Source organism: Perca flavescens, chromosome 1 (genome assembly GCF_004354835.1).
Source record: "Perca flavescens isolate YP-PL-M2 chromosome 1, PFLA_1.0, whole genome shotgun sequence".
Taxonomy (NCBI): domain Eukaryota; kingdom Metazoa; phylum Chordata; class Actinopteri; order Perciformes; family Percidae; genus Perca; species Perca flavescens.
Genome location: NC_041331.1, coordinates 27958235 through 27985882, shown reverse-complemented (window position 1 = coordinate 27985882; position 27648 = coordinate 27958235). Strand labels below are relative to the sequence as shown.

General features: G+C 40.3%; 1 protein-coding gene across 1 annotated transcript in view; it reads left to right on the top strand.

Moving 5' to 3' along the window:
* LOC114552891 (CUB and sushi domain-containing protein 1) overlaps positions 1 to 27648 on the top strand; it is a 351480-nt gene that overhangs the window by 264808 nt on the left and 59024 nt on the right. The window contains exons 34-46 of the mRNA XM_028574019.1: positions 5259 to 5375; positions 5501 to 5614; positions 7412 to 7507; positions 7664 to 7867; positions 8237 to 8361; positions 8462 to 8558; positions 9548 to 9652; positions 14675 to 14793; positions 15174 to 15243; positions 16885 to 17001; positions 17957 to 18166; positions 20854 to 21042; positions 21576 to 21753. Coding sequence (XP_028429820.1) covers positions 5259 to 5375; positions 5501 to 5614; positions 7412 to 7507; positions 7664 to 7867; positions 8237 to 8361; positions 8462 to 8558; positions 9548 to 9652; positions 14675 to 14793; positions 15174 to 15243; positions 16885 to 17001; positions 17957 to 18166; positions 20854 to 21042; positions 21576 to 21753 — 1741 coding nt within the window. The remainder of the gene's footprint in view (positions 1 to 5258; positions 5376 to 5500; positions 5615 to 7411; positions 7508 to 7663; positions 7868 to 8236; positions 8362 to 8461; positions 8559 to 9547; positions 9653 to 14674; positions 14794 to 15173; positions 15244 to 16884; positions 17002 to 17956; positions 18167 to 20853; positions 21043 to 21575; positions 21754 to 27648) is intronic.

Sequence of the window (27648 nt, the reverse complement as noted above, 5' to 3'; positions counted from 1 at the left end):
CGCCCTGTCACAGCTGGACGGCGCGATAGCCCACCCCCCGGTGATAACCCAGCGACTGTGGGGCTGGCTGCTGAGCGGGAACGCTTGCAGAGGTTAGGCTTGCCACCTGCCGTGGTGCGCACCATTCAGAGCGCGAGAGCTCCCTCTACAACAGCGTGTTACGCGGCGTGTTGGTCCGCTTTCCAGCGCTGGTGCACGGAGAGGGAGTCAGACCCCATATCGTGCCCCCTGCCCGTCGTACTGACTTATCTCCAAACACTGGTATATAACGACTTGGCCCCATCCACGGTCAAAGCCTACGCGGCGGCCATTTCATCTTGCCACGAAGGCTATGGAGAGAGAACAGTTTTTGTGCACCCCCTAGTTAAACGTTTTTTGCCGTGCGTTCTCTCACGCCCCAATGGGATCTGACCCTGGTACTCTGAGCTCTGGGGAAGCTCCCTATCGAGCCCCTGGCACAAGCCCCTCTCAGGTTGCTGTCTCTAAAAACGGCGCTCCTCCTTGCACTGACATCAGCCAAGTGAGTGAGCGACTTATGTGCGCTCTCAGTCTCGCCGTCCTGTCTCTCAATCAGAGGGGACGGGAGCGCAGCCACCCTACAGCCCAACCCTTCCTTCACACCAAAAAGTTTAACAAATTCCTTTCGGTCGAGGGTTTTTTCCCTCCAGGGTTTTTTCCCCCCGCCTCATAACAACGACGCGGAGGAGGCTTCTCACAGATTGTGCCCGGTGCGTGCATTATCACAGTATGTTTTACACACGGCGGACATAAGGCGGACACAGCTGCTTTTTGTTCACTACAGGGAACACTCCCAAGGGGCGGCCCTGTCGAAACAACGCCTGTCCCTGTGCGAGGCTATCACCCAGGCCTATAACGCGGAGGGGGCGGTGCCCCCCCAGGGCATTCGGGCACATTCTGCACGGGCTCTGTCTACATCGACAGCCCTGTTCAGAGGCATGTCAGTGGCCGAAATCTGTGCTGCGGCCTCTTGGGCATCTCCATGCCCTTTCTTCCGCTTCTATTTGCGGGATGTGTCTGAGCCCTCCCTGACTCACTCGGTCCTCTCTTCTCACAACGTCGTATGTATAATTGTATATATTATGTACATATGTATATGTTTTTGTCACTATTATACAATCACGACATGTGCCGCTTTATGTTTTCTTCTGCCCCCTCCCCTCCCCCCCTACTCTGGGTGTCTGGGAGGAGCTCGGGCGTCCCATAATTATCAATCATGTATTTCCCTCATCAATCATGCATGCCTGCATTCTCGGCTTGGGCTTTCAGCCAGCTAACAAGTCGTTGCCATGGCGGCACATGAGAGATAAAGTGACAGTAAGGGAAAACAGTTAGTCTATGTTCCACTTGTGGGATCTGTCGCAGGTGGCATTGACTACATCAGCTTCGCCCTAACCCATAGCGTGGCTTAGAGGGCGAAGCCTATACGAAATAGAACGATAGTTACGTTATTGTAACTCCAGATTCTATGAGTATAGGCGTAGCCCTCTAAGATTCGGGCCACCTGCTCCTATTGCATTAGCTGATGTTGGGAGCAGAACCACGGGTCCGCCCTGTTTTTATACATTAATTGCGGACGTAGTTGAAGTCTGTGCGGCACGCAAGGGCGGGAAAGAAAATCTTCACGACTGCGCATGTGCGAAGGGATAAACCCATAGCGTGGCTTAGAGGGCTACGCCTATACTCATAGAATCTGGAGTTACAATAACGTAACTATCGTGTTTTATTGTTTGTTTTTCTTTTGGATGTTTTGGGACATCCTCTGACATCCCTTGAGGGTAATTCCCTTAAGCAAAGTCTTCAGCATTTCAGTGGAAACTGTGCATAAAGGGCTCAAAAAGTCCACCGGAGAACGCTGAAGCACTTTCCGATTTCAGAGTCGGACAGCCCAGAGCCCTTGCGGACTCATTAGGAACACATGTCAAAGCCTATGAGACTGTGAGTGTGGACATTAAGATTGGCCTTTATTATTGGCTAAAGCTTGCTCAGTAAAACCGATTTACATGCCTACAATGAAAAATACAGCAAAACTTGGTTTAGTTTCTACTCCTTTGCTTGTCTTGATCTACCCACAATCCCCCAATGGTGCTGCTCTAGGCTCAGGTGTCAGCTTTATCAAAAGCCTTCACACACATGTGCTTTGATCACTCACACCCTCATACATACATACGACATGACGTACACACAAATAAATGCATTAAAAATGCCATGCATGTCACTCTCTTTCTCTCACACATCCATGTGCTTTGATCATTCCCACACATACACAAGAACAAGCATGTGCACAACACTTTTGTAGTCCTACGTCTCACTGTCTGTGTCTCATTTTCCTTTTCCTACATGCACACACACAGACACACACGTAGCATAAACAGAACTGTTATATTGACTTTTCAGAGAGTAACACAAACTGTTGAGCAAACACTACATATACACAATAAAGGTTAATTTAGTTTCATCATGAAACACAGGGAGAATAAAATGCCTTTGAAACCTCAGAAAGAAATGGTTTTGCCATATATAGTGCTGTATGTAGAATTGTTGTTTTAGAACCTCTAGGTTCTAGGTTTAGAGACCTCTAGTATCTTATCACAAAACTGATTCGCAAAATAGTAAAAGCAATTAATGCACTATTTATATGCACAAGCCAATGTGACAGAAATAGTAAAACATTGTACAATTTAAAGTGTGTGTGTGTGTGTGTGTGTGTGTGTGTGTGTGTGTGTGTGTGTGTGTGTGTGTGTGTGTGTGTGTGTGTGGGTGGGTGGGTGTGTCTGTCAACGCACCTCAGTACAAGTTAAAGAAAGGATGGTCAATGTCACGGATCAAACAAATGTGTTATATCCCCAGAGGACCCTGAGAGTGAAGGAGAATGAGCGTTCAGTTGGACAGATACAAAGTTAACGACTAACAGCAATGGACAAACAGCGACTACTACTTAGTGTTTGTGCGGCAAGATCCACAAAAAAGATCTTCTAGTCGCAGATGAAATGCAAGGAGGGATTGCAAGCACCACAATGCACATGTCTAGCACCTGGTGAGACAGGTGGAGTCCCTCTGGTAAGGCAATTTAGAGAAGAAAAGGAGCAGGTGGCCTCAAGCCTGCAAAACAACAGAGTGGCAGAAGTTTGACTAGGATGTAAACAAGGTGCTGGAAGCAACAGTCAAAGGGGATGTGAAAATGAGGCTACAGGCCATGATGACCATCGTAGTAAGTGTGACTGCTGAGCGGTTTGGTCTTGAGGTGGGAAGGGGAGACAAGCAACCCTACACCAAGAACCAAAGGCAGGGCCGGACTGGGATAATAATTCAGGCCGGGAATCACAAACAGCAGTCCAGGCCAATACCCACACATTCACAACAGCCCATGTATACTGTAACGTTTTTTTCTGTTTACGCTTATGATGGCCATTCTCATGTGTAATTATGTCTCATAAATTGTTGCAGCAGTTTTTGGGTTAATACCATTTGTTACAGATTTGGTGCAGAATTTAACAATTTTTGACTACTCGAGAATCGATAAAAATGGTCAGAAATACACCAAGACCTTGTGGAATACCATATGAAAATCCTTTCTATTATTTAGTATCAAAACCTTTTGACATTTGGAGATTTCTATAAGAATTGCATTTTTCTGCAATTGGATGGCGTGCACTTCTGTTCTGGAAACTGCTCAGAATCAAGATACCAAGGAAAGCCATACATCCTCTGAATGCCCTAATTTTCTAGTTTGTGGTTGTACAGTTTCATGAGGCTGTGATTATCCTAGAGTTCACAACAAGTCATTTTGAATGGTGAAGTCAATTTTTTTTTTTAAATATTCACTACAATAAAATGGCTACTATAGGGACCAACATCATCACACATGAATACAGTTGGCTTCATTGAATCCAAAAGAGTCTCAGCGTTCCAGATATACCCAATTTTTGCAATTTGAAGACTGTTTATGGACCCCAGGATGCAGAAATATTTAAAAACACTATTTTAGAATAGTTGAAAATAACGGTGAATAAATGCGACAGACCGTGCGAGGGAGTGACAAGACCACCAGCGCCCGCTGAGGGAGTCATTCAGGATGTGGTAAGAAAAGCAAGGTCAGTTCAGCACCGGGACAAAGCAGAGCATCCTACAAGGTATACAATCCCTGCCCTAAGCTGCTACATCAGCTTTGGAGGATCATTAATGTCATTTGGAGAAGAGGCAGAACCGCACCACAGTGGCGGCAAGGAGTGTGGATAGGTAGGAAGAATATCAGCAAATTTAGAATCATCTTGTAAACTGACGTCTCGCTCAGGAATTAATAAATTAACACTTCAGTGCAGAAAGGTGGCTTCCCTGGGATAGGAGCAGGCTGTTTACAGCACACAGGTGTGGTCACACAGTTTCTCAGAGAAGCTAAAGAGAATAGGGGTGATCTGGTGGTTCTGTGGTTAGACCCGGCCAGCGCCTATGGCTCGATGCCCCCTCAAACTTGTGTTGGAGTCACTGGAGAGGCACCATGTTCCAGCCTCAGTAAAATAGCTCATCCTGAATTTTTTTTTGGGATTTCAGCCTGAGAGTCTCAGGAGGGTCTACAACATCTGAGAGGCACAGAGTGGAGGCAGGAATATGATGAACATGTTGGTAAAATTTGCTGAACCAGAGTGCAGAGGCCCCAAGTCCGGGATCCGCCAACCACCATTCTTCGCCTTCATGAGCCTCTTAACAGTGACCACTGAGTTGGTGCCTGGAGGCAGATAGATCCTGAAGGGATTGGACAGGCTGATGGGATGGGCCAGGATGTCATTCAAGCAATTAAACTCAAGGTCCTTGGTTTTAAAGAAAGGCAGAGGAGTGTATAATTTACGGTTTTCTATCGCAGAAACACCAATCCCTACTATCTCTGAGATGTCCGTGAATAGCCTGGAGAGGCATCAACCTCTATGGAAACACCTGCGAACTGAGGCTTCTCAGAGCTGGTAATCAAAGATAGCCAGCTATGAGCAGTTATAGTAGGACTCTCTCTTTCTCTGCTGGAACAACAGCAAGTACAGCGTTTGACAGTCGCTAGAAGCACAATAACGTGCATGTCTTTAAGCACAGAATGTGTCTAAAGTTGCAAAAGGCATTGGCCTCTCTCTTTGGAAAATGTGCAGTAAAACACATAAACAGTACCTAAAACATAGGTTATAAATTAGCTTTTGTTTTATTTTAGAGCCTGTAAATTAAAAAGATGAAATTCCCTTTCTGTCTTTCCATAGCTCCATGCGGAGGACAGTATGGTGGAGCTGAAGGAGTCGTTTTGTCTCCAAACTATCCTCTAAACTACACTACAAGACAGACTTGCTCCTACTACATCACTGTGTCCACACAGTTTGGTAAGTACATCGATGATCACACCATACATTTTTACAATGGATTTGTAATTGAATCACCTACAGAAGAGCTAATTTATATCAATCTTTCTTTCTTTTTTGTGTTCTTGCCTGTTCATCTTTTTCAGTGGTGTTTGGTCAGTTTGCTGTTTTCCAGACAACGATGAATGACTCAGTGGAGCTGTTTGATGGAGCCAATGAGAATGCTCGATTGCTCAGCTCCTTGGCTGGGTCACATTCAGGTGAGTCTCCTATTGGCTAATACCCGTGTCAGACAAAGCTGAAGGAATGCTATTGGGTCACACTGCTGCTGTTTGATTGTTTTTTTTCACTTATTGGGAGTTAGCATTAAATTATACTTTTGAAAAGCTGCTATTCAGTTGTAATGTTTTAACGTTTTCTCGTTTTTTCTTTTTTTGGGTTCCTGGGCACATCTTTGAAAGAGAAAAATAATGAAATCTCTTGTAAGAAAGCAGCTCTTGGGGGCTGTAGAATACAGCACCAGTGGTCGTTATCACAATTTATTTGACAGTGATGTATTTGGTGAAAATCCATTATGGGTTATCTTTACAAGAAGAAATCAGCAGTGGAAAGCGCCTCACTGGGGCCACACAATCCTTCCTGGGTTTACTTATCCTCCAAGTTTGAGTCATCCCAGCTTAGCAACATTTTGAGTCACTACACAGTAACACACTCAGCATGATCAAGATTCAGAGATGAGGCAAAATCTATATAGATGACATAGTAGAAGAATGAAATATGAAGAAATAGTGATAACATAGTTGTTGGCCAAATGTGCTCTCATTGCCTCAAAGCTACGTGCTCTTCTGTTGTGTGTCATGACCAGGGGGCATGCTGCAGGGGAATCCCACTGGAATTGACATGTAGTTTCTTTCTGTAGAAATCAGGGCTTTTAAAATATTTTCTTTGTCATTTTTATTTAGTTGTGTGCTTGTAGAATTTTGAGAAAAATGAAAGCTGTTTAATAAAGGACTGCAAAACAGAAAAAACACAAACATATCTAAATGGATATAATTGAGCATGTCTTGTATGTCATGTATCTATTTGTATACTAACGTTTACATTTTTGCTTTTTTATGCCCTTTTTCCTTCATTGAGTGAATTAGTGAGCTTACTTCAACACAATATTAACTAGGAGGATGTGACAGTTTTTGTTTGGCTAAATGTAGCTGCACATTATGCAATTTATTTATTTCCAACTACTATCCATCCAAGTTAGTTCAAAGGAAAGAGGCCAGTTTATTTAATGTAGAATGGGTGGCTTATTCCTTAAAGTTAATTTGGGTTGGAAATTCCCCTTTTGGCAGCAAAGAATGAAACACACCAGGCTTTACAAAATAATGTTAGCCGCATCATTACCCTATCACACATGCACACACACACGCGCGCACACACACATACACACACACACACACACACACACACACACACACACACACACACACACACACACACACACACACACAGGCAAACAGCTTTATAGCACATTGTTCCAGCTAACTGACTGATTATCCTGACACACAAACCTATTAACGCACATCCACGCATACCAAACTTACACATACACACACATCCCGATGCAGCTAATGATGGTTCTAAATGTCAGCCACACCAGACCATGTTTTTCTCATTTATCACTGTTACTTTGTTTGCTTGTGTATGTGTGCGCATATAAATCTCTGTGTGTATGAGCCTGTGAGTTGGTGTGTGCTTTTCTTGCATTCTTATTCTTGTGAGGACCACATTTTAACACACTGTGAAAATTAGGGAGAAACCCCTGCCTGAATGTAAAGCAGTACAATTAAATCTGTGTGTGAGTGTATGTGTGTATGTGTTCATATGGAACTGAATGTTTATGTTCTGTGTGTCCATTGTCTGCAATTTTGTAAAAGGCAAAGAAAAACTTGCTGTGTGCTTTCAGGAGAGAAAAGTATGCTGTTTTTATCATTAACATTAATTTTGAAACCATCATGTTTGTATGTGTGTGTGTGTGTGTGTGTGTGTAATTGTTGTCCAAGGAGAGACATTGCCATTGGCAACTTCCAATCAGATCATGCTGCGGTTCAATGCTAAGAGTGGCCAGTCAGCTAGAGGTTTTCACTTCGTCTACCAAGGTAACGCTCACTCTATTTGTCTCTATAGCTCTCTTTCTCTCACATACATACACGTTCACACACTAAGTTGCATTGAATTCAAGTTCAACATGAAAGTATCTCTACTGATAGTTACATTTCTGTTTTTTCCATATTTAATCACCATCATCATTGTAGCTGTGCCTCGCACCAGTGACAGTCAGTGCAGTTCAGTGCCAGAGCCTCGGTATGGCAGGCGAATTGGTTCAGAGTTCTCAGCTGGCTCTGTGGTTCGGTTTGAATGCAGTCCAGGGTATCTCCTGAAAGGATCCAGTGCTATCTGGTGCCAAGCCGTGCCAGGTGCCCTCGCACAGTGGAATGCAACAACACCAAGCTGTATAGGTAAGGCTAACTGACACTGAAATGTATCTAGAATGTACCCCACATATATAGTAAGCGATCAGTCCTTTTTGGGAATCATCCAGTACAATGAGAGTTGGGATTTTTACATTTATTCTAACAAACTAAATGTATGCCTGTGTGAAATCTCTCTCTGCTGAGAGCAGGCATTATGCAAACAGCTTCAACTGTCACCTTAGTTTATACCATAGTAAATAATGTTTATCATATTCTCCGGCTCCCTGTAGTGGTAATTTTGAACACCATATTGTTTGGGATATGCAGAGCAATATTCCAACAACCTGTCTTATCTGTTAGCTATTTAGTTAATAAACGTTGCCAAGAAATTAATAATTTATGTCTCCATTGTAGTTCCCTGCAGTGGCAATTTGACTGAACGTCGCGGTACAATACTGTCTCCTGGCTATCCTGAACCCTACCCAAACAGTCTCAACTGTCTGTGGAGGATCCATGTCAGTGAAGGGGCTGGGATACAGGTACATATATGTATACACTTATACATTAATATTTAACTAGGGAAGAAGCACATAAACTTGGAGGTTGTTATTTTTATTTATTTTATTGTTTCCTATTTAGATCCAAGTGATGACATTTGCTACGGAGCACAATTGGGACTCTCTGGAGATCTACGATGGAGGAGACATGACAGCTCCCAAATTAGGGTCATTTTCTGGTATGACAATAAGCTCACACACACACACACAACACACACATTAACACACAAACTTGTGCGCAGACACCCTTGCACACAAACACTCCAGAGATCTATGATGAATGAGATATGACAGCTCCTAAACCACACACACACACACACACACACACACACACACACACACACACACACACACACACACACACACACACACACACACACACACACACACACATATATAATGAATTAGAAATGACAGGTCTTAAACTATAAAAAAAAAAAACACACACACACATACAGCATATACTGGAGATCTATGATGGATATCATTTCTAATACCAAAAAACATGATATATAGCTTTAAAAAGTAATAAATGGTACTGTAAAAAAGATACAGTATAGAATTTGTCCAATTACCAGGCAGTCAATGCAAGGAAAAGAAGAAAGGGAAGGGAAGAGTTTCACCAAGAGGTTGAGTGAAGGATGGAAGAAAAAGAGAGAGAAAGAGGGAGAGGAAGAAGACAGGGAGGGATAAAGAATGATCTAACCTTTTACAATTTCCCAGCGGAGTTCCCCTGTGACCTGCCCCAAGCACATACCTGTCACACACCTATCACACATGCCACCCATAGGGCAACACACGCACGCACACACACAAATGACTGTGCCCTTCTCAAGAAAGCACACCGGGGAGCTGCCCACTATAACCACAGTGATTTGATGTTGGCCACAGAGCAGCTTCACTGGGGCATATGAGAGTTACTTCACATAAGGACACCAAAATGCTAGCTGTCCATAGAGGGTGAAGGGTCGCTCACCTTCTCTACACATAATTTCCCAGCTGGTCTTGGGATTTAAACAAGACTTATGGTCAAAAATCGTGCTTGCTGACAAAGCATCACTGTGTGTTTTGAACATACTTTTTAACTGTATGCCCAGTGTTGTGTTACATAAACTTTGATGCTATTTTTTTGTATTGTCATATGTTTATCTCGGTCTGTCTTTTACAGGAACCACTGCTCCCGCCCTCCTCAACTCAACGTCCAATCAACTCCTTCTGCACTTTCAGAGTGACATCAGTGTTGTGGCAGCAGGATTTCATCTAGAATACAAAAGTAAGTTAAAGCTTTTAAGATAGATAGATAGATAGATCGATAGATAGATAGATATATAGATAGATAGATAGATAGATAGATTGATAGATAGATAGATAGATAGATAGATAGATAGATAGATAGATAGATAGATAGATAGATAGATAGATAGAATTAAAGATTGATTGGTTTAAAAAATATATACTGCTGAGGTAAAAAAACTTAGTAGTAAATATTGGGTGCCTTCACACCAGAAGCCACAAATGCACACAAAGCTGCAGACCTACACATACACTTGAGCACACACACACACACACACACACACACACACATCGTTGCAGCCAAAACTTCAACATCAAATAACAAGAGTCAGTGACCTGAACTGGTAATGCCCGAAAGCATACACACATACTGCGGCCCAAATTGGACCACACACACAGAACACACACCTAAAGGAAGGTAAAGGGAAAACAGACACATACGTACAGTACACATGCACAAGTGTTTTTGTCCAAAAAGAGTCACATACAAACACACAACGTGTAGACAGACAAAGGAATGGACATGGATATTAACATCATGCATTTACACACATACACACCTGTCAGGGCATGGCTGTGCTTTTCAGTCCTTTGTTGTTGTTTTAGCTTAGAATCACTTCCAGATCAATGAACATGTCCCCTTTTGTGAGTATGTGTTAGAACAATAGTGTGTGTTTGCACGCACATTCCTTTGTGTGTATTTGTGTATGTGTGTGTGTGTGTAGGTGAGTGCACATGTTTGTGGGTCGATGGCCTGTATTTCTTTTCTTTTTCTTTTTTTTGGCTCTATGTGTCAACATGCCATCCTTTGGAATGGGAATCTGGAAGAATGATGACTTTCAGTCCATCATGTCTATTTCTTTGTTATTCTCATCTTTTTAGTGTGGCTTATATTACTGGATGTGAAGATGTGATACTTACTGTAATTTGAACTTCCTGTAGAGTATCATAAATAATCCTCAAATGAAAATGGCACTTGGTGTGGTTCAAGCCACTCTTATAGTTTTATGTTTTAACATTTATTTTGCTCAGCAACACATATATTATCCAATCCAATCCAATCCAATTTTATTTATAGAGCGCATTTCACAGATAAGAAACCAACAAAGCGCTTTACAAGATACATACAAACATACATTGGGAAAAGAAAATACAGCATGACATGAGGAGAGACAAGGAGAAAAAGGCAACTCCCAGACTATGCCCCCACTAGGAGCACAGTGTGGGAACAGGAAAAAAACACCTCAGCAACATAAGCACATAACCAATACAAGGGCACACAAGACACGCAATGGGTGAGGGGAGTCTTGGGGGACATGGGGGAGGGGGGTTGTTGGGGTGCAGGTAGTCCAGCACAGGCAAGCAGACATCTGGTCCTGCAAGTCAAGCTACGTCTGGCCCCGGTAATCTGGTTTTCTCAGTCCGCACAATTGTCATTGCGATACACAGCCGGTTGCCATGGAGTCAGCCTTGAAACAGGACTCAGTCTGAGTCAACAATCAACAGGTGTCTGTGGGAATCGGGTAGGGAACACAAGAGTGTGCCTCACTGCAGTGCTCCAGGGGGAGGTGATTATTCAACACCGGCCTTGGCCAAGGCCAGTGCTGGTTCAGGGAGCCGATAAAGATAAGATTGGAATTTGTTTTGTCTTAGGGCCAGGAGCCACAGTTAGTCACTCTCGACTTCTCGGAAATGTCCCCTCTGGTCTCCGTATCGATCAAATTTCCTTGCCAAAACCGTGAGTTTCCCCAAGATGTTGTCCAGCCTATCCAGAGCTGACAGTCTCTCCAATATGGTATCCAATTTTTGGCCCATGGTGATCATAGTATCCAATTTGTGGCTCATGGTGGTCAAAGTCACAATTTGAGTTCCGACAGCTCTGCCCACAGCTTCAACCATGACGGGCAGCCTGGTATTTTGCTCGGTTCCCGTCTTCTTCTTAATTTCTCGATAAACCAGGGCAGTGCCTGAGCCAATCAGCAAAAGACCTGTTATCATGGTTCCGAATAGGTAGATATCTTCAATGTCCTCCACGGAAAGAACCGCCAGACACACGACCCGCCACCTCTCCCATGCGTCCATCGTGTAGCCAGCTGCGAACGTTCCGGCAGGGCAGTCAGGTTCCCCCGAACCCGAGCTTCTCGTCAAGAAGATGGTGTCAATTGCGCTGAGAGACCAGTTGATCAAATCCATAATTCGTAGTTTAGGAGCAGTGCAGAGAGAGAGACTCTAGAAGTACACAGAGACAAAGACTAGACGATTATTGAGTTGAGAGCTGTGCAGGTGGTCTTTTTGGGCTATTTGGGATTTCTTTCTCTATCATGTACCCCTAGTTTCCATGGTGAGAGGATTTTGGATGGAACTGTACTGGCAGGAAGTTGGGATTAGACGTCTGGTCCTTGGTCATGGGTCCTCTCAGTGCTTCGTAAGCAAGACCCAACTTGAGATTCGAGTCAGGCGGAGTTGAACTTATATTCAGTCTAATTAGATTGTGTAGGTTTTGGGTCTGTGTGCCACTATAAGTAATACCTGAGTGGATCTGAGCATACTTGGCATCAGCTCTCATCCTAATCATAACAGGACAAAAATGGAGACTGTGAAATGCAGAAATAAAATGTGTGGCTATATTTTTTATGGCCGCTTGTTTATTTGTGGGGCATCATGCTGCTGCCACCGTCGGTGTTCTCTTGCTATTTTTTTGAAGGTTTGACTCAGATCTGGCTGTACTTTTTCAGAGTGGGTCCCTCTTTTTTGGACATGAATTTTGGGATAGGTATTTCTTGGTGTTTCCACCTTAGTGTGTAAGTCAATGTCTGCTATTATGTGGCAAAACCAATGGGCAAAACCAACACATTGCATCCTGTTTAATAATGTTAGTCTACTATTGTAACTGTAGCTGTTTACTGTATGTCCAAATACAGCATGCTGAGAATTGAAGTTTTTACACGATCACCTTCAAAAATATATATATCAAACATTACACCGCCATGAGAGCTTTTGCAGCACTCAGATGGTAGTTTTGCTAATCTCTTTAATCTGTAGCAGAATTTGTTTCAAGTTTGCCTGAGGTCTCACCACAAAGTAGTCTTTTAACGTGTTTCATTAAACACAGAAATCAATCAACTTAACCTGTTCAATATGTGATAACACCTACATTACTATTTGCCCTCAGATTAATGTTTACTGTATGCTGATTCTCTCTGCAAACACTCTCGTAAAAAAACTGGAATAGTCTTACTATTTCTGTTTCTGACACAGTGTGTGTTGTACTATCTTTGTTTTATACTGTTTCCTGTAGAAACAGGAAAACAATCTGCTGTGCTGTTAAAAGTTCTCCATGTCAGTTATGCAAGATTGTGGTAGCTTGTATTAGTGTACAGAATCATCATGGGGACATGTGAAAGATGTGCTGATGATGTTCTCATCATTTTAAGCTGAATAAATGGCCTTTCCTCTAAAGGGCAGAGTGAGACATCTCTCTCCCTTGTCTGTCTTTAAATAAACTGAAAAAGAAGTATAGTAAATCTAGTCAGTTAACTTAAGACTTAAGTGCTGACACTGTCTAGTTGTAGTCTAGTGGCCCTAGTAGGGGAGTTGTAGTATTGTCAGCATTTTACAGAGAATCACTGCTCTGTCATAACCAGGGAAAAGAGGGAGCAGTTTGCTAGCACAGAGAGAGAGAGAGAGAGAGAGAGAGAGAGAGAGAGAGAGAGACGGTCAGCCAAATGGAATACTTTCATTGATCAGTTGGCCTGACAGCCTGCTGATGCTCTGCCTAATAACAGACTGTGTGTGCATGCATGCATGTATCTCCAAGTTACAGTCTCTTGCAGCTTTTTCACTTACGCTCCATCTAAAAGTACCGCTCATCCCTCGCAGCAAGCACACACTCATGTAACTGTCAGTCATTCACACACAATCACAAATGTCATGCACTGGGTCTGGCCCACCTGGACATATTTACCCCCCATTGTATCGACAATTTATAACACAATTAAGCCAGCAGAGCAGAGCAGAGTGTGTGTGTGTGTGTGTGTGTGTGTGTGTGTGTGTGTGTGTGTGTGTGTGTGTGTGTGTGTGCGTGCGTGCATGCGTGCGCGCACGCGTGTGTGTGTGAGTTCAGTGGGATCACATTGTTTTGCTGGTGGGAAGGTAGATAATGAACCAACAAGAACAGACACACAAACAATCACACACATGCACACATACATTCAGTCCTCTCTCTCCCCTTCGTTCTCTCTCTATCCCTCTTCCACCCCTGTGTTGCCATGGTAACCGCTCTAGGGCAGTCTCCTGCGGAAGTTTTCAAGTGAAACACACAAGTAGACACAAACACACGCACATGAACACACAGATACACTCTTACTGATACTATTTGATGAAGGACTGGCTGCTGTCAAACTTATTAAGGATGTGTTTAACCTTTATTGGGTTGGGAATACACAACCAAAGTCATTATGTTACCTTCACATATTTTAAGCACATTTCAAAGGCTGCTGTCACTGCTGATGACGTACAAGCTTTTTTTTTATTGTACTTGCTGTCAATTCATAAATAGGCTCTTGTGTATTAAAAAAAAAATAACATTAAGAGCATTACTAAATTATTCTGCAATCTTAATTCTTCATCAAATTAATCTAAATATTGTAATTTTCTCCGTTGTGTTGAAAAACGTTAATTTACTCAGATACACTATTACCCTGTGGGATGCAAACAAGTGCTCGGTACAGAGATGAGGTAAACTGATGTATTCATTTTGAGAGAAAGGCCACATGCAAGTGACAGGAAAAGCAATGATAAAGTACTGAAGCAACGACAAGGTGGAGAACAAAAGAGGAAACTTGTTTTGCTGTCACTGAAGTGTATTTTTCTATCTATATCAAAGTAATTTGTCCAGAATCCATTTAAACCCAAGGCTAAGCAATGTTTACATAGTAAACGTAATGATAAAATAAATACTAGTAATGACCTCGTTAATTATGTTTATGTTCGTTTTTTGTAGCTGTTGGTCTTACCACTTGTCCAGAACCAATGATCCCAGCCAATGGCATCAAAGCAGGAGACAGATATATGGTCAATGAGGTGGTGGCATTCACCTGTGAACCTGGGTACACATTACAGGTAATGAGCACAGACACACAAACTGACCAATAAATTAACTATAAATATATACATTTATATTTTTTGATACTGATTGTATGTAGATAACTGCTGGTTTTCACATATTGGGGCTGGTATTAATTAATTTGATTTACAAATGTTGTAATGTTTATTAGAAGCAGACTGAATATTGTGAGGCAAAATTTGTGTACATTCACAAACATGCAATCAAGAACAATAAGCAAGCATGCAATAAGATACAATTTCCACATTGGCTCCTTTTTGACTTTGGTTAAATACACTCCAAAATTACTGTTATGTTCTAAGATTGAGTAAAAATCCTTACAGTATATTTTTTTTCTTGAACCTAACCCACTGTATTATCACTTTCTCATTTTCAGGGCCACTCTCACATTTCCTGCATGCCTGGGACTGTGCGTCGATGGAACTACCCACCTCCTCTTTGTATAGGTAAAACACACACACACACACAAACACAACACTCTGCTCTGCTGGCTTAATTGTGTTATGAATTGTCGATACAATGGGGGGTAAATATGTCCTGCAGGTGTGAGACAGAAGCATTTCTGTAGATAAGAGATGTGAGTGTACCTCCGCCACATAGGAGAGTTCTTTGGAAAGCTACTGTTTGATGAATTTGTATTACTTATTTTCCAATTTGAGAGTAATAAAACATCTGTTCATTGAAGTCAATTGATTACATGTCAGTGTTTGGAATTCCTCAGTTGCACATCAGTACAATGATGTAGTCTGGCAGTTGAATATGTTGTCAAATGACACTGCATCTACTCACAGTAACATAGTACATTCAACAAAATAAATAAATAGTAATGAGAAAGTGTAGCTCTTTACTATGACTGTATTGGTATATTTAATGTTATAACCTTGAAATCACATTTGTGGAAGTAAGCAACTTCTTACAGTTTAAGATTAGTATATCTGTTGGAGACAAACAGAATTGTGTACTTTGTGCTGAGAGCCAAGGCGTCGCAACTTCTGCAATATAATTAAGGGACCTTGATTACATTGATGTTTGGTGAAAACTTGTAGCAGGTCTGGGATGTCAATTCCAGTTAACTTAACCTTGTCATGTCAGGAATAACTAAACTCAGCCCTGCCACAGCCCCTTTCAGTATGTGTCAAATCTAGCATTTCCCATTTCAGTCGGAGACACTTGCATCAACCAAATCATGTCAATAGAAGGGTGTGCCATAATAGGGTGCCATCAGATTTAAAATATGTCTGTCACCACTGGTTCTCAAGTCATTACGGAAATTCAGCACACATGGTCTGAGCCCCGATAAATACAGATACCTATACAGATAGATTTATTTATCCTCAAAGGGCAGTTCAGTTTCTACAGTCCACTGAGACATATACACATTCATAATGCCAGTCACCAATGACAGAGGAAACATATGTTTTTGTATTAGCAGAGGCCAACCACATCAAGTACATTATCCTTAAAATTAGTCCCTTTTTATTTTCAAAATATTGTGAATTTGAAAACATTTTAAATAAAACCTACACTCAGTGGCAACCTTATTAGTTACACCTGTACAATCTATTGCAATCCAAAGAGATGTTCAGCCATTAAGTCTATTTTTATGATACCTATAATGTTCTTTCTTTTTTCTTTTTTGACACTGTCAGGGAGGTGTTCATTCATTTACATGTTTTAGCATTGAGGTCGAAGTTACTGGTGGCGTTGTACTGGACTGCATTGTATTCAATGGTGTTTCTAATATTTTGCCCCTTATTGTGGATGTAAATAGGGAGGACAAAAAAAATTGAACTTGAATAATTGAATTTACACATTTCTGGCAAAGTCACCAAAAATGGAACATTATGAACTTGAGGTAGACTTTTTGGCAGAGCTCTTGTATTTAATTGCATTAGATTTTTCAGGTGTACCTTATAAAGTGGGCACTGAGTGTAAATATCGATACTACAAATCCCACTCTCCCCCTGGTTGCTTCTGTGCTGTAACATTCTTTCTGTTGAAGCAAAGAGGATAAAGTGATGATCTAACTGTGCACCGCTCATGCGTTGCCTGTATTAACAATGTGTTTGCTGTGCCTGCGTTGTCAGCTCGTTGCGGCGGGATCTTGTCTGAGATGAGTGGTGTCATCCTCAGTCCAGGTTTCCCTGGCAACTACCCCGGCAACCTGGACTGCACCTGGCAAATCACCCTGCCAACTGGATATGGTAAGTATTATGGGATGGAAGAGCATTCCTAAAAAGAATGTGTCACTTTCAGTACATCTGTTGGGGTAGTTGGGAAACACAGCCCATATTTTCTAAGCACAAACTGCAGCAGCAACACATGGTTTATTGAAAAGCTTTACCACATGTTTAATTGGAGGCTGACACATGGTGTGTTGTGTTTAATGACAACAGTAACTGATGGTTTGAATAGGACACTTTTTATATTGTTTTGTATTCATGGCATTATTGTCCATGTATGTAATTATAGCTAGTTTTTAGTTGATATGATATATGACTTATTTTCAGTAATGATGCAGTAGTAGTAGGTCTGATAATAATAGGTCTGCCAAAACTCAGCTCATTGAAATCAGGGCTTAAAACAGTATTGTTTACAGCAGCTTTCCAATAAATAAGTTACATAACTTTTGTTACAATTTATTTGCTTGCTCTTTGTTTTTACCCTTTAAAAAAAATGCAATTTAATGTTTTCTTAAAGTCTTATGCTTAATGTATTTCTATGCCACCGTAAAGCACTTTGAATTGCCTTGTGTCTGTCTGGTGTTCTATAAATAGACTTGCCTTGCTTAGTATACTCAAATGACAAGATGACAAGAAGTAGTTATTGTCATTGTTTTCGACAACACAATTGCAGTTGTGTCTTTGGTGCAGGCAATCAAAAAATAAAAATAACAATATACAAGTACAAAATAAAAATACAGAATTAAATTAATAGAAATTGTGTGGAATAATGTGTGTACTTGGTCTCTGTGCATAGTCTTTATGTTGTATGCACACTATGAAAGTAATGTGAAATCTCCGATCTATAAAATGTAGACCACTTATATGGCATGAAATTAAAGATTCTGTTGGGCATAAACATCTCCTGTAATTGTCATACTGTATATTGTTCTTATGTATAGTATATAGTCTATTATAATCAGTGTTTGTATTCTAGGAGCCCATATTCAGTTCCAAAACTTCTCTTCTGAAGACAACCATGACTTCCTAGAGGTCAGGGCTGGACCCCAGCACAGTTCTGCTCTTATTGGACAGTTTACTGGCTCACAGATCCCACCCCCTTTGCTGAGCACTACCCACCTGACGATCATCCACTTCTACAGTGACCACTCAGAAAATAGGCCAGGGTTCAAACTGACCTATCAGGGTGAGTTATGTGTGATTTTTGACTTTTAATATTTGATTTTAAGGCAATGACAGCAGACACAAAAGGATACAAACCCTTAGGTATTACAGCAGGCATTTACAGTTGAATGCGGCCCCTCAAGCAACGCTGAGAGAACAGACCTGAATTCAAATAGTGTCAACTGTTTAATTTCTACAGATTTAGGAACACAAGATGGTTGCTTGAATGATTTAGAAAACAGAAATTGTATGCTCAAATGTTCTAAATAAATTAACATCCAAACCTAGTTGCCAAATTACAAAGCCTTCCCAACTCCAAGAAATGAAGGGTAGAATGAAAAAACGTATTGCTCTGAGATTTTGAGCTTTGATCCCTGGATGAGTCATGCTAAAGACTTAAAAAACCTTATGGCTTTCCTCTCATCATTAAAAGAGATGGATTGTTAGTAAGCCCCTGTGAGAGACTGGCATCTTGTCCAGCAGGCTTTACTTGTAGCCCTAAGTGCTTCACTTCAAAGACACAAGAGATGCACTGTGGGCCTCTACGCCAGCATAAGTAGAACAAGGCTTACTAACTTACACATAAGCTAACCCACATTCACATGCACATAATATTGTTTTTCCATTTTTCCTCCCAATTTGCAATGACCAAGTCCACTAACACTGCAGCCCTTGTCACTGCTTACTCCCACTGTTGTCGCATAGAGCTTGTGGACATGTTTCCTCACATGAAGTTGCACCAGATTTTCGTTGAGAGTATGCAATACATACGGAGGTTCATGATATTACCTTCAATTGTGTTGAGTGAACACAATTAGTATTGCTTCAGTCTGGGTGCGTGCTTTCACCCCCGCACCACTTAATGATACAAACTCAGTTCTCTAGGGTTCAATAGGCTAAATTTGCCATGTGCATATCCACAAAAACTCAGTGGGATAAGTGCCAACAAATCAATAGAAAGTATATTTATATATATACACTGATATTTCAACCCACCCGTCACTAATAATATCTTAAGGGAGCATTACACCTTCTTGATTGTAGTTTCACAGCTGCAAGTACTACCACTATCACTTGTGGAACCATTGGCTTACATTTTCCACATTCTCTCAAGTTCCTCCTTCAGTCGTCCAGCCCCTGGTATTTCTTTATCCTCTTATATTCCTTCCCCTTGATGCTGCTTTCACGTGGGACCTCTACACCCTGTCACCCATATACAGTGAAGACCAGTGAAGTCAATTAGAAGCACTTTTCTGGTGATGGCTGAGCATACTGCACAGCTGCTGCGCAGCCTCAAACTGAGCTTGACGATGTAGATGTGACGTGAGCAACCTGTCTGAAATTTGTAAGTCTTCTGGTAGCTGTGCCAAGAGAAATCAGAATCATTCCAAATCTTGCAGAGATGGAGAGCGTGAGTAGGTGCTGTCCATGAGCGTAGGAGCAGGAGCAAAACATTGCTGAAATATTTTGTTCCGATGCTTTTCTTGGACTCTCTATGGGCTTCTCCCTTGACTGTATGTCTCCACGTCCCCCCGATTGCCTGTGAGCTTCTCCTGACTATACGGTAATTTCTCTATTGTGCGACAGAAAGTCGCATGGTCATGACACAATCATTAGCCTATTTTTACAAAAACGGCTGCTACGGGGCCATAACGTGAGATACTAGGTAATGGAGCCTTTTATACATTGTCGTGTTTCTTTAGAAATAAACAATTGACAAATAGAGTCTTTAAATGCTTCAGATGTAAAGTTATTTGCTGTCAAAGTGACGCCAAAATGAATGGGAGTCAATGGAATGCTAGCGGAAGGTGATGGCTTGTTAGCCTCAGAATCTCCCCATAGAAGGTACGCTTTCCGGATGCTCGCTTACCCCCTTGCTGTCACCACGTCTTGTTTTTTTTTCTGTTCCTTTTGTATTTGTATTGCCCAGCAGTCAGCTCCCCCCTGCTGTCCCTAAGGTGCCTCTACACCTGTTCCGTTTCAGACCCTCCCACCAGCCTTTGGGCCACGCCTCCTCATTTACATACACCTTTGAAATGCCAAACGCTAAATCGAAATGTCAAATGCAATTGCCAAATGTAAAATTCAAAAGATAAAGATAAATCATAATATGCAAAGGCTAAAATATAATTATTATTTTTCTCTATTTGAGATTTTAATTTAAGTATTTCCATTTAAGCTTTTCCATTTCACATTTTGAGTTTCATATTTGATGTTTCTCTTTTCTTATTCCCATTGCGATTTTCAATGTCATGTTTCAATTTAATATTTCAGTTTGAGCATTTATATATAAGCTTTGCATTTTAAATTTGACTTTTTACATTGTCACTTTACATTTTCAAATTATCATTGTACAATTTAACAGCTTTTTCAGTTTCCTTTTTATTTTTTAAATTGAATTATGGCATGATTATTCCTATTAGCGTAGTAAAATAATGATATTTTTAATTCGATCTCTTTTTGTTTTCTCTTTGGACTTTCAATTTGAATTATTAATAAATATATCCTCCATAGGCTATACTGGTAAATGCAGAGGAACAAATATTCAACTACATGTATTTGTTAATTTGAGTATGACTGTATGCATGCCTATCCTGTTCGCCAAAGAGCAGCCTGTTTTATTTGAATCCACCTAAACATTTGGTAAATATGAAATTAAACTTGAGTATTTCCACACTGGCAGTCATTTCTCTTCATGTCTCTCTTTAGCCTATCAACTTCAAAACTGTCAGGACCTCTTTCCCTTCCCCAATGGTGACATCATCAACAGTGACTACAGCGCTGGGCAATCAGTAACTTTTCGCTGCTACCCTGGCTATGTTTTGATCGGACACCCAGTACTAACATGCCTGCACGGGACCAACCGGAAGTGGAACCATCCATTTCCACGCTGTGAGGGTGAGAAAAACCAATTACATTTTGATATGGATGTATTTTAATGGTTAAAAGTATGTACCATGATGTTGTACAACAAATGCACACTTCTCACATTATCTACTTTATGTTGTGTTGTAACTGGTGTTGTTATAATTTCTAGCCGAGAACATTCCCATCCCTCAGGTACCAATGGTAATTTAAAATCTAGACATTTAGAAAATGTTGTTATCCTAATGGAATTTCAGTAAATGTAATCTCATTTTTCATTGGTATCACAAGCCAACGTGTAAGCAGTTAAGTAGAAAGTAAATATTTCTGTGTCACTGGGATCATTTACTCTATTAATCAAGGGACACAATAATGAGCTTTTATTACTATCACTACAATACTACCGCTGCTGCTTCTACTTCTACTACTACAAATAATGGTAATTGTATTACTCACTGTCTACGGTTCAGCAGTTATTCTTGTCTCCTGATCCTTGCAGGTCTAACACGTTAGAAGAAAGTGACAAATTTGTAAATAGATAATCTCATAACTCTCGCTTTTTACAGCTCCTTGTGGCTATAATGTCACAGCTGAAAATGGGACAATCTATTCACCTCAGTACCCCAGTGAATACCCCAACTCCCAAGACTGCAGCTGGATCATCACTGTTCCCCATGGACATGGAGTTTATATCAACTTTACCTTATTGCAGACAGAGCCTGTCACTGATTACATTGCTGTCTGGTAAGTCTGGGTACTCTTACACTTGATCTCACATGCACGCACACACACACACACACACACACACACACACACACACACACACACACACATATATACGCACAAATGCATAAGCTTCTTTTCAGTGTTGCCCTTTACCCTGTGATTGCATTACTGATGGGTAAGTCTTGAATTTACTTATATCCCTTCTGTACACTAGTAACAAGTTGTATTAACTTTTACTCTTATTTGTTATTCATCTCTTTATGTCCCTCACACACAAACACACACACACACAAACACACAGATATATTTCATTGGCGGAAACCTTATTCATGGTATTGATTGCCTTGTTATTCATTACATCGTTTACTTTATACAAGCACAGTCTTGCTTGTACAAAAGTATATATCAATGTGTATCAATTGTCAATTACTTTATCATACACACAAACCCATATGTATCTGTATATGGCATGGTTAACACAGGGATCACAGCTCCATACAATCCTAATAACTCCACACATATATACTCTGTGCTATGCATACAGTGACTCTCCTGCAGAAATAATGGGATTCAGTGTGGAGGTAAGATTGTAATAGGGAGTGTGAGAGTAATCCATTTACAATGGGACCATTGACCAATTCAATCTAACTCAATACCATGGCCATACGCAGACACGGGGAGGGCTCGGGAACTCTGGCAGTAATGATGAGATTCAGTGGGGAGTGGAAAATGTAATGAGAGGACCAGTGGAGCTGGGTTAACAAATCCAATGGGACTCGGCTGGATCTGACAAGTTTGGGTCAGTCCAAAAGAAATTTCATACTTAATTTCTGAGAAAACAAATAAGTGTAGAAAAGTTTATTTTTTATTTCACTTGCCGAGAAAATGCTGTATCATCATAAGAAGCTCAGAAAATGACAGCACTCAGCTATAATGCAGCCTTTCATTTTAAGATACATCCCAATATTATCTTAAACAAAGTACCATACATATCTATTCTCACGGTATTGTTATTATATAAATGTACTGCTTCAAAATCTTTCACATGGTAACTTCTCATCTCCATTATAAAGACATCAGTTTACTTTCAAAGAGGTTCTTGTGGTGGATCCACTGTTCTCTCCATTATAGGACTTTGAGAGTGTTGTGGCAAAGAGTGCACTGCTTTTACTGGAAAGGGAAACAAGTGATTTGGTTGGTGGTGAATCATGTCAGCCTCTATAACTCTGTTAATGTATTCCTCTTCCTATTCTCAACTGCACTGTGCTTGTGTCATTCACCCGTAGCAGATTGACAGAGTAGATCAGTCTTATTAAATCAAACTTCTTTTTAATCTTAATTTCCAGAGGTTTACTTAAAATGTGTAGGAGAATCACGATTCACTCTTCCTGCTCATGTTGTTTCAGCAGGTGTTGAGATTACACTAGCAGCGGTTATGCTCACAAGCTAAGATCTTATGGCTTGAGGGTATTGACTTCATTAAATGGCTTTCACAAGACCACATTCTTACTTCACTGAGGAAACGGTCACTAACAAACTCTATGAGCTTTAAGTTTTCTCTGTGCTGTAAGAATTTTTGCACTTTTCAGAAATATGTTTAAATAAAAAATCTAACTCCCCAAAAACGTTTTATTAAATTTAATTGCATATGACAAAAAAATATTGGGTCTGTGTATTTTTCACTAAGTAAAAATAGAGCCACAAAATTCTAACTAAGTTTTAATTTAAATGACCCAAATAACACATTTTCATACTTCAAATGAGCTCCAACACCTTTAGAAGGCCTTGAATTATTGAGGAGCCAAGTGATCCCAGGCACTCTTCATGAATTAAATTTTTAAAAGCCTTGTTTAATCCAATGGCATGTTCATTAAAAACCTAAAACTGGGCATTTAGGAACCTTAGAAAATGTAACCTTTCAGCAACATTCAATATTTAATGAGTAAAGTTAAGCCTTTAATCCATGGGCTTTGTTCAATCAACTTGTTTGACATGGGTAAAAAAAAAAAAAAAAAAAAAAAAAAAAGCAAAGAAATAAAAATAATTTTGCTGCCCTTTCAATGAACAAGTATGTGGTAGTATTAGATTTTGTATTTTATTAACAAAGGCTGCTTTTGGTTTTTCTTCCTCCCTGGAATTAGATCCAATCAGTGTGAAAGCAAATCCACAACTAGCATGTCATATTAGCATGTAAGAAGTTCATATTGATCCCAACTCCTGATCTGCCTTTAGAGCTGTGGCAGAGTGATGCACCAGCACATTGTTGATGTTTGACAACTGTCAGCAGTCTATTTATTTAGTATAATTTTATAATCAAATCATTGTAGCCATTTAAGTTTTCCATCATTTTTATGGATTTCCATTATATGGAATCTACAGATGCACTTTTGGAGATAATTGTAGATTTCTACTCAAATATTTTTGGGCAAAGGTAGGGGTGATTTTTTGCAGGCAGAACAATGAGAAAAATCTATATATTTATACACAGAATAGAAGAGAAAATAAAAACTGTTGCAAACAAAACTAATGGAGGTAAAACCTGAGCAGATGCAGTGTAGGATGGTTCCATAGTTACCTTCAGGTTACCTATAGTTAAGTAAAAAGCTAAATCAATATCATGTCATCCTCAAATTCCAATGAGAAAAATGTCACTTAGAGTTAGGCTGCTAAACTGGATCAATAGAAGTCACTGTGAGAGTTTGTTTAAAGCACCTATAATCTGTACAATAATAATGTTTTTTATACCTATGGGAGCTGCCAAAGTCAGAAATATATTCAGACCCTACACCTACTGTAGTGGCTGTAAGAATAGTCATAGTCATTGCTATTCTACTTTCATAATCAGTAATCATAAAATCTAGTATTGATTAAAATGATTGACCAACCTCTGGCATTTAGTCTTCTTATATGGCAACACACGGGGAAAAATAATAATGCAACTTAAAAAAAATGTTTTATTCCTTGTTGTGATAGAATTTAAAGGATTTATAATTACACTGTAAAGAAATTTAAAAGAGAAAAAAAATCATAGTACTTATATTTATATATATTTTTTTAAATATAAGTAATTTAAATGCTGTCCTTTATATTTTTTTCTAATCATTACTTTTTACACATTACGCATTTCAACACATACTCTAGAGCAGCCAATGTCAACTGGCGATCCGCGGGCCACATCTGCAAAAGCTTTTAGTCTGGCCCGCAGAATAATCGTGAATTCACAAAATGTAAAAAGGAAAAAATGCATTGTGTTATTTATCATTTCAAGCATTTAGAGCAAAAACCCATCCCCCTGTATTTGTATCTCTATACACATGCCGGGATTCTGTATAGCGATGCCAGAGCTCCACACATAGAGCTGAGCCGAGATGTGTGTGTGTTAAAACACGCAGCACCTGACTGGGAACAATACAGAGAGGATTACCGACAGCCGCTGGGGCAGATGAACTCACGCTAGTCTCTTTTCTGTAAATAGGCTACAATTAAACCTTTGTGAGTAAAAAGTCAATACTTATCAATGCACTCATCTGTGTAGACTGGCATAAACATGTAGAAAGCGCTTTTACGCAAACACAGCTTAACTCTGCAAATAGCAAGCTAAAACAAAAGCTGTCGGTTTTTAGTCTAACTAAGGAAATTTTGACACATTCTTGTAAACCTCACTGCTGGCTGAACAAACCAAACTCTCCGCTAGAGCGGTAAATCTATGGAGGTATTATAAGACCAAAACAGATGCATCTGGCTACTTAATATGCACGTGAATGACGCGATCGTAATGTACGAGTTCTTCATTCTTGATGATGATGATGATGGTTGTATTATTTTACAACAGCATCTTTCATTGCAAATGAGGCATACATGACGAGTGCTTAGCCTGCTTATCAGTCCATTCATCATTAAAGCTGGGCTTTTGGCTTTTCCATGTCAACTTTCTGCTTCAGCCTCTTTGACAGTGACATGTTTACCTGACAACAGCCATTTCTTTCTGCAAGCATTTTCCACCAATCAGGACGCTGCATACTACAATAATGTTTCCATAATCACAGACTTTAACCATCACTCCTCAGTGAACTGCCTCCTAGTCTGAGATCATTTTCTAGTTAAAGAGCCAGTTATCATTATGGAGTTTCCATGTTTTTAGGAGTTTGCTCACACTAATACATGTAAAAAAATAAATAAAATAGCATTAATTCAGTAAGAAAGTGACAATTTCGAACAAGAATAGGCATATTAGGTATAGATTCATTTTATTTTTTCTTAATTTGAAAGTCTTGAGTCTTTGAGTGTCTGCTTAGAAAAATTCTGGCCCTTAGTTGATGATCCCTGCTATAGAGGCATCCCCCGATGTCACTGCGCATATTGAAAATATAAGTATGCGACAAATAAATCTTTGAATCTTGTAAGGGCTTTGCTTGACATGTAAAGATTAATGAGTTGTGGAGTAAAAGTAAATCAGAGAAATAGTTAACTCTATATAATACACATTAGGGCTGGGACGATATGCTTTTGTCCCAATTTGATTCTTTCACAATACAAGGGTCACTATTTGATTTGTATTGCGATTCTAGAAGTATTATGATTTGATAGTACTGAGTATTACGATTTTCTTTTCCTTTTCTTAACAAACACAAATGGTCAATTATATGCCTTTTAGAGACAATATATCATGAGACATTTCTATTTCTAAAAAAATAATGCACTACCCATCTCAGTCAGTCAGCCGGTCTGACATTTATTTCATTTGTAAAGAAGTACAAACGTATTTTCTACATTTTCTGCTTTCGGTTTGTTTTGCTGGAAACTGATTTGATGTAGTCGCCGTTGGCGGTACTGTATAAACAGAAAATATTTAGGTGAATCATAAATAATAAAAATAAAACTAGAACTGCAAGCAGTTATGACGGGGCCCAAGCCTCCGATGCCATTCGCCTCCGATGCCATTCGCCTCTGATGCCATTCGCCTCTGATGCCATTCGCCTCCGATGCCAGTCGTCCGCGACGCCCCGGGGACCGATGACCAACGAAGCTGCGCCAATGCGGGACCCGAAGCATTACGTAGGGGGGGCAAACGTTGGTGAATATCGAGAGGTTTGATGCACGAGGTCTGCGGTACTCTGCCGTTGCAAATGTAGTGGTTAACAGTTCATCTCCATGCATATACAGACTACCTTTAACAATTCTCTACTATAAACAAACTTCTTAACCCCCCTGACCACAGGGGACAGCAGAGAGAAATGTGACTTAGAGGGTGGAGCTACCGGCAGGTGTGGTGGTTGAAAGAGCAGTGGAGGTGGTCAGGTTGTTGTAAATGGTGTCATAGGCGCCGATTGATGTTTTCCTCCGTGGGTGCTCACAGGCGCAAGTCAAAAGTTGTTTGCATTTCAAAACCTTAGGAAATGGACAGCGGCCGACACGAACACACACGCCTATTAACTCGATAATAAAGCCGTAAAGTAGGCTTTCAACTCAGGATAGCGCCACTTTTCACAAATACAGATAGGATTGGAGATGAGAAGTTTAACTGACACGTAACCGCGATCACCTTCGTGGGAAATTAAGAATCAATGCCACCAACATACCCAATCACACAGACTCTCCACTTAGCACCAACTGCAATTTTTAATTGCACGGTATCTGGGTATATGAATGGTGTCGATTTTGGATTGAAAAAGTGGGAGAAAAGAGATACATTTGTCCACTGTGAAGGTTGTAGAAACTTTGTCAGGTGGGTTAAGAAGTTTGTTTATTGTATATAACACCAGGGAAGCACGCAAAAGCGAAAACCAAAACGTAACGGTAGGAGGTAAACATCAGTAAATATTGAGAAGTGTGAGCTGCAAGGTCTTTGATACATTCCCATTGCAAATATTCCATTAACATTGATTAACAGGGCAAAACACTTTTATGTTGATT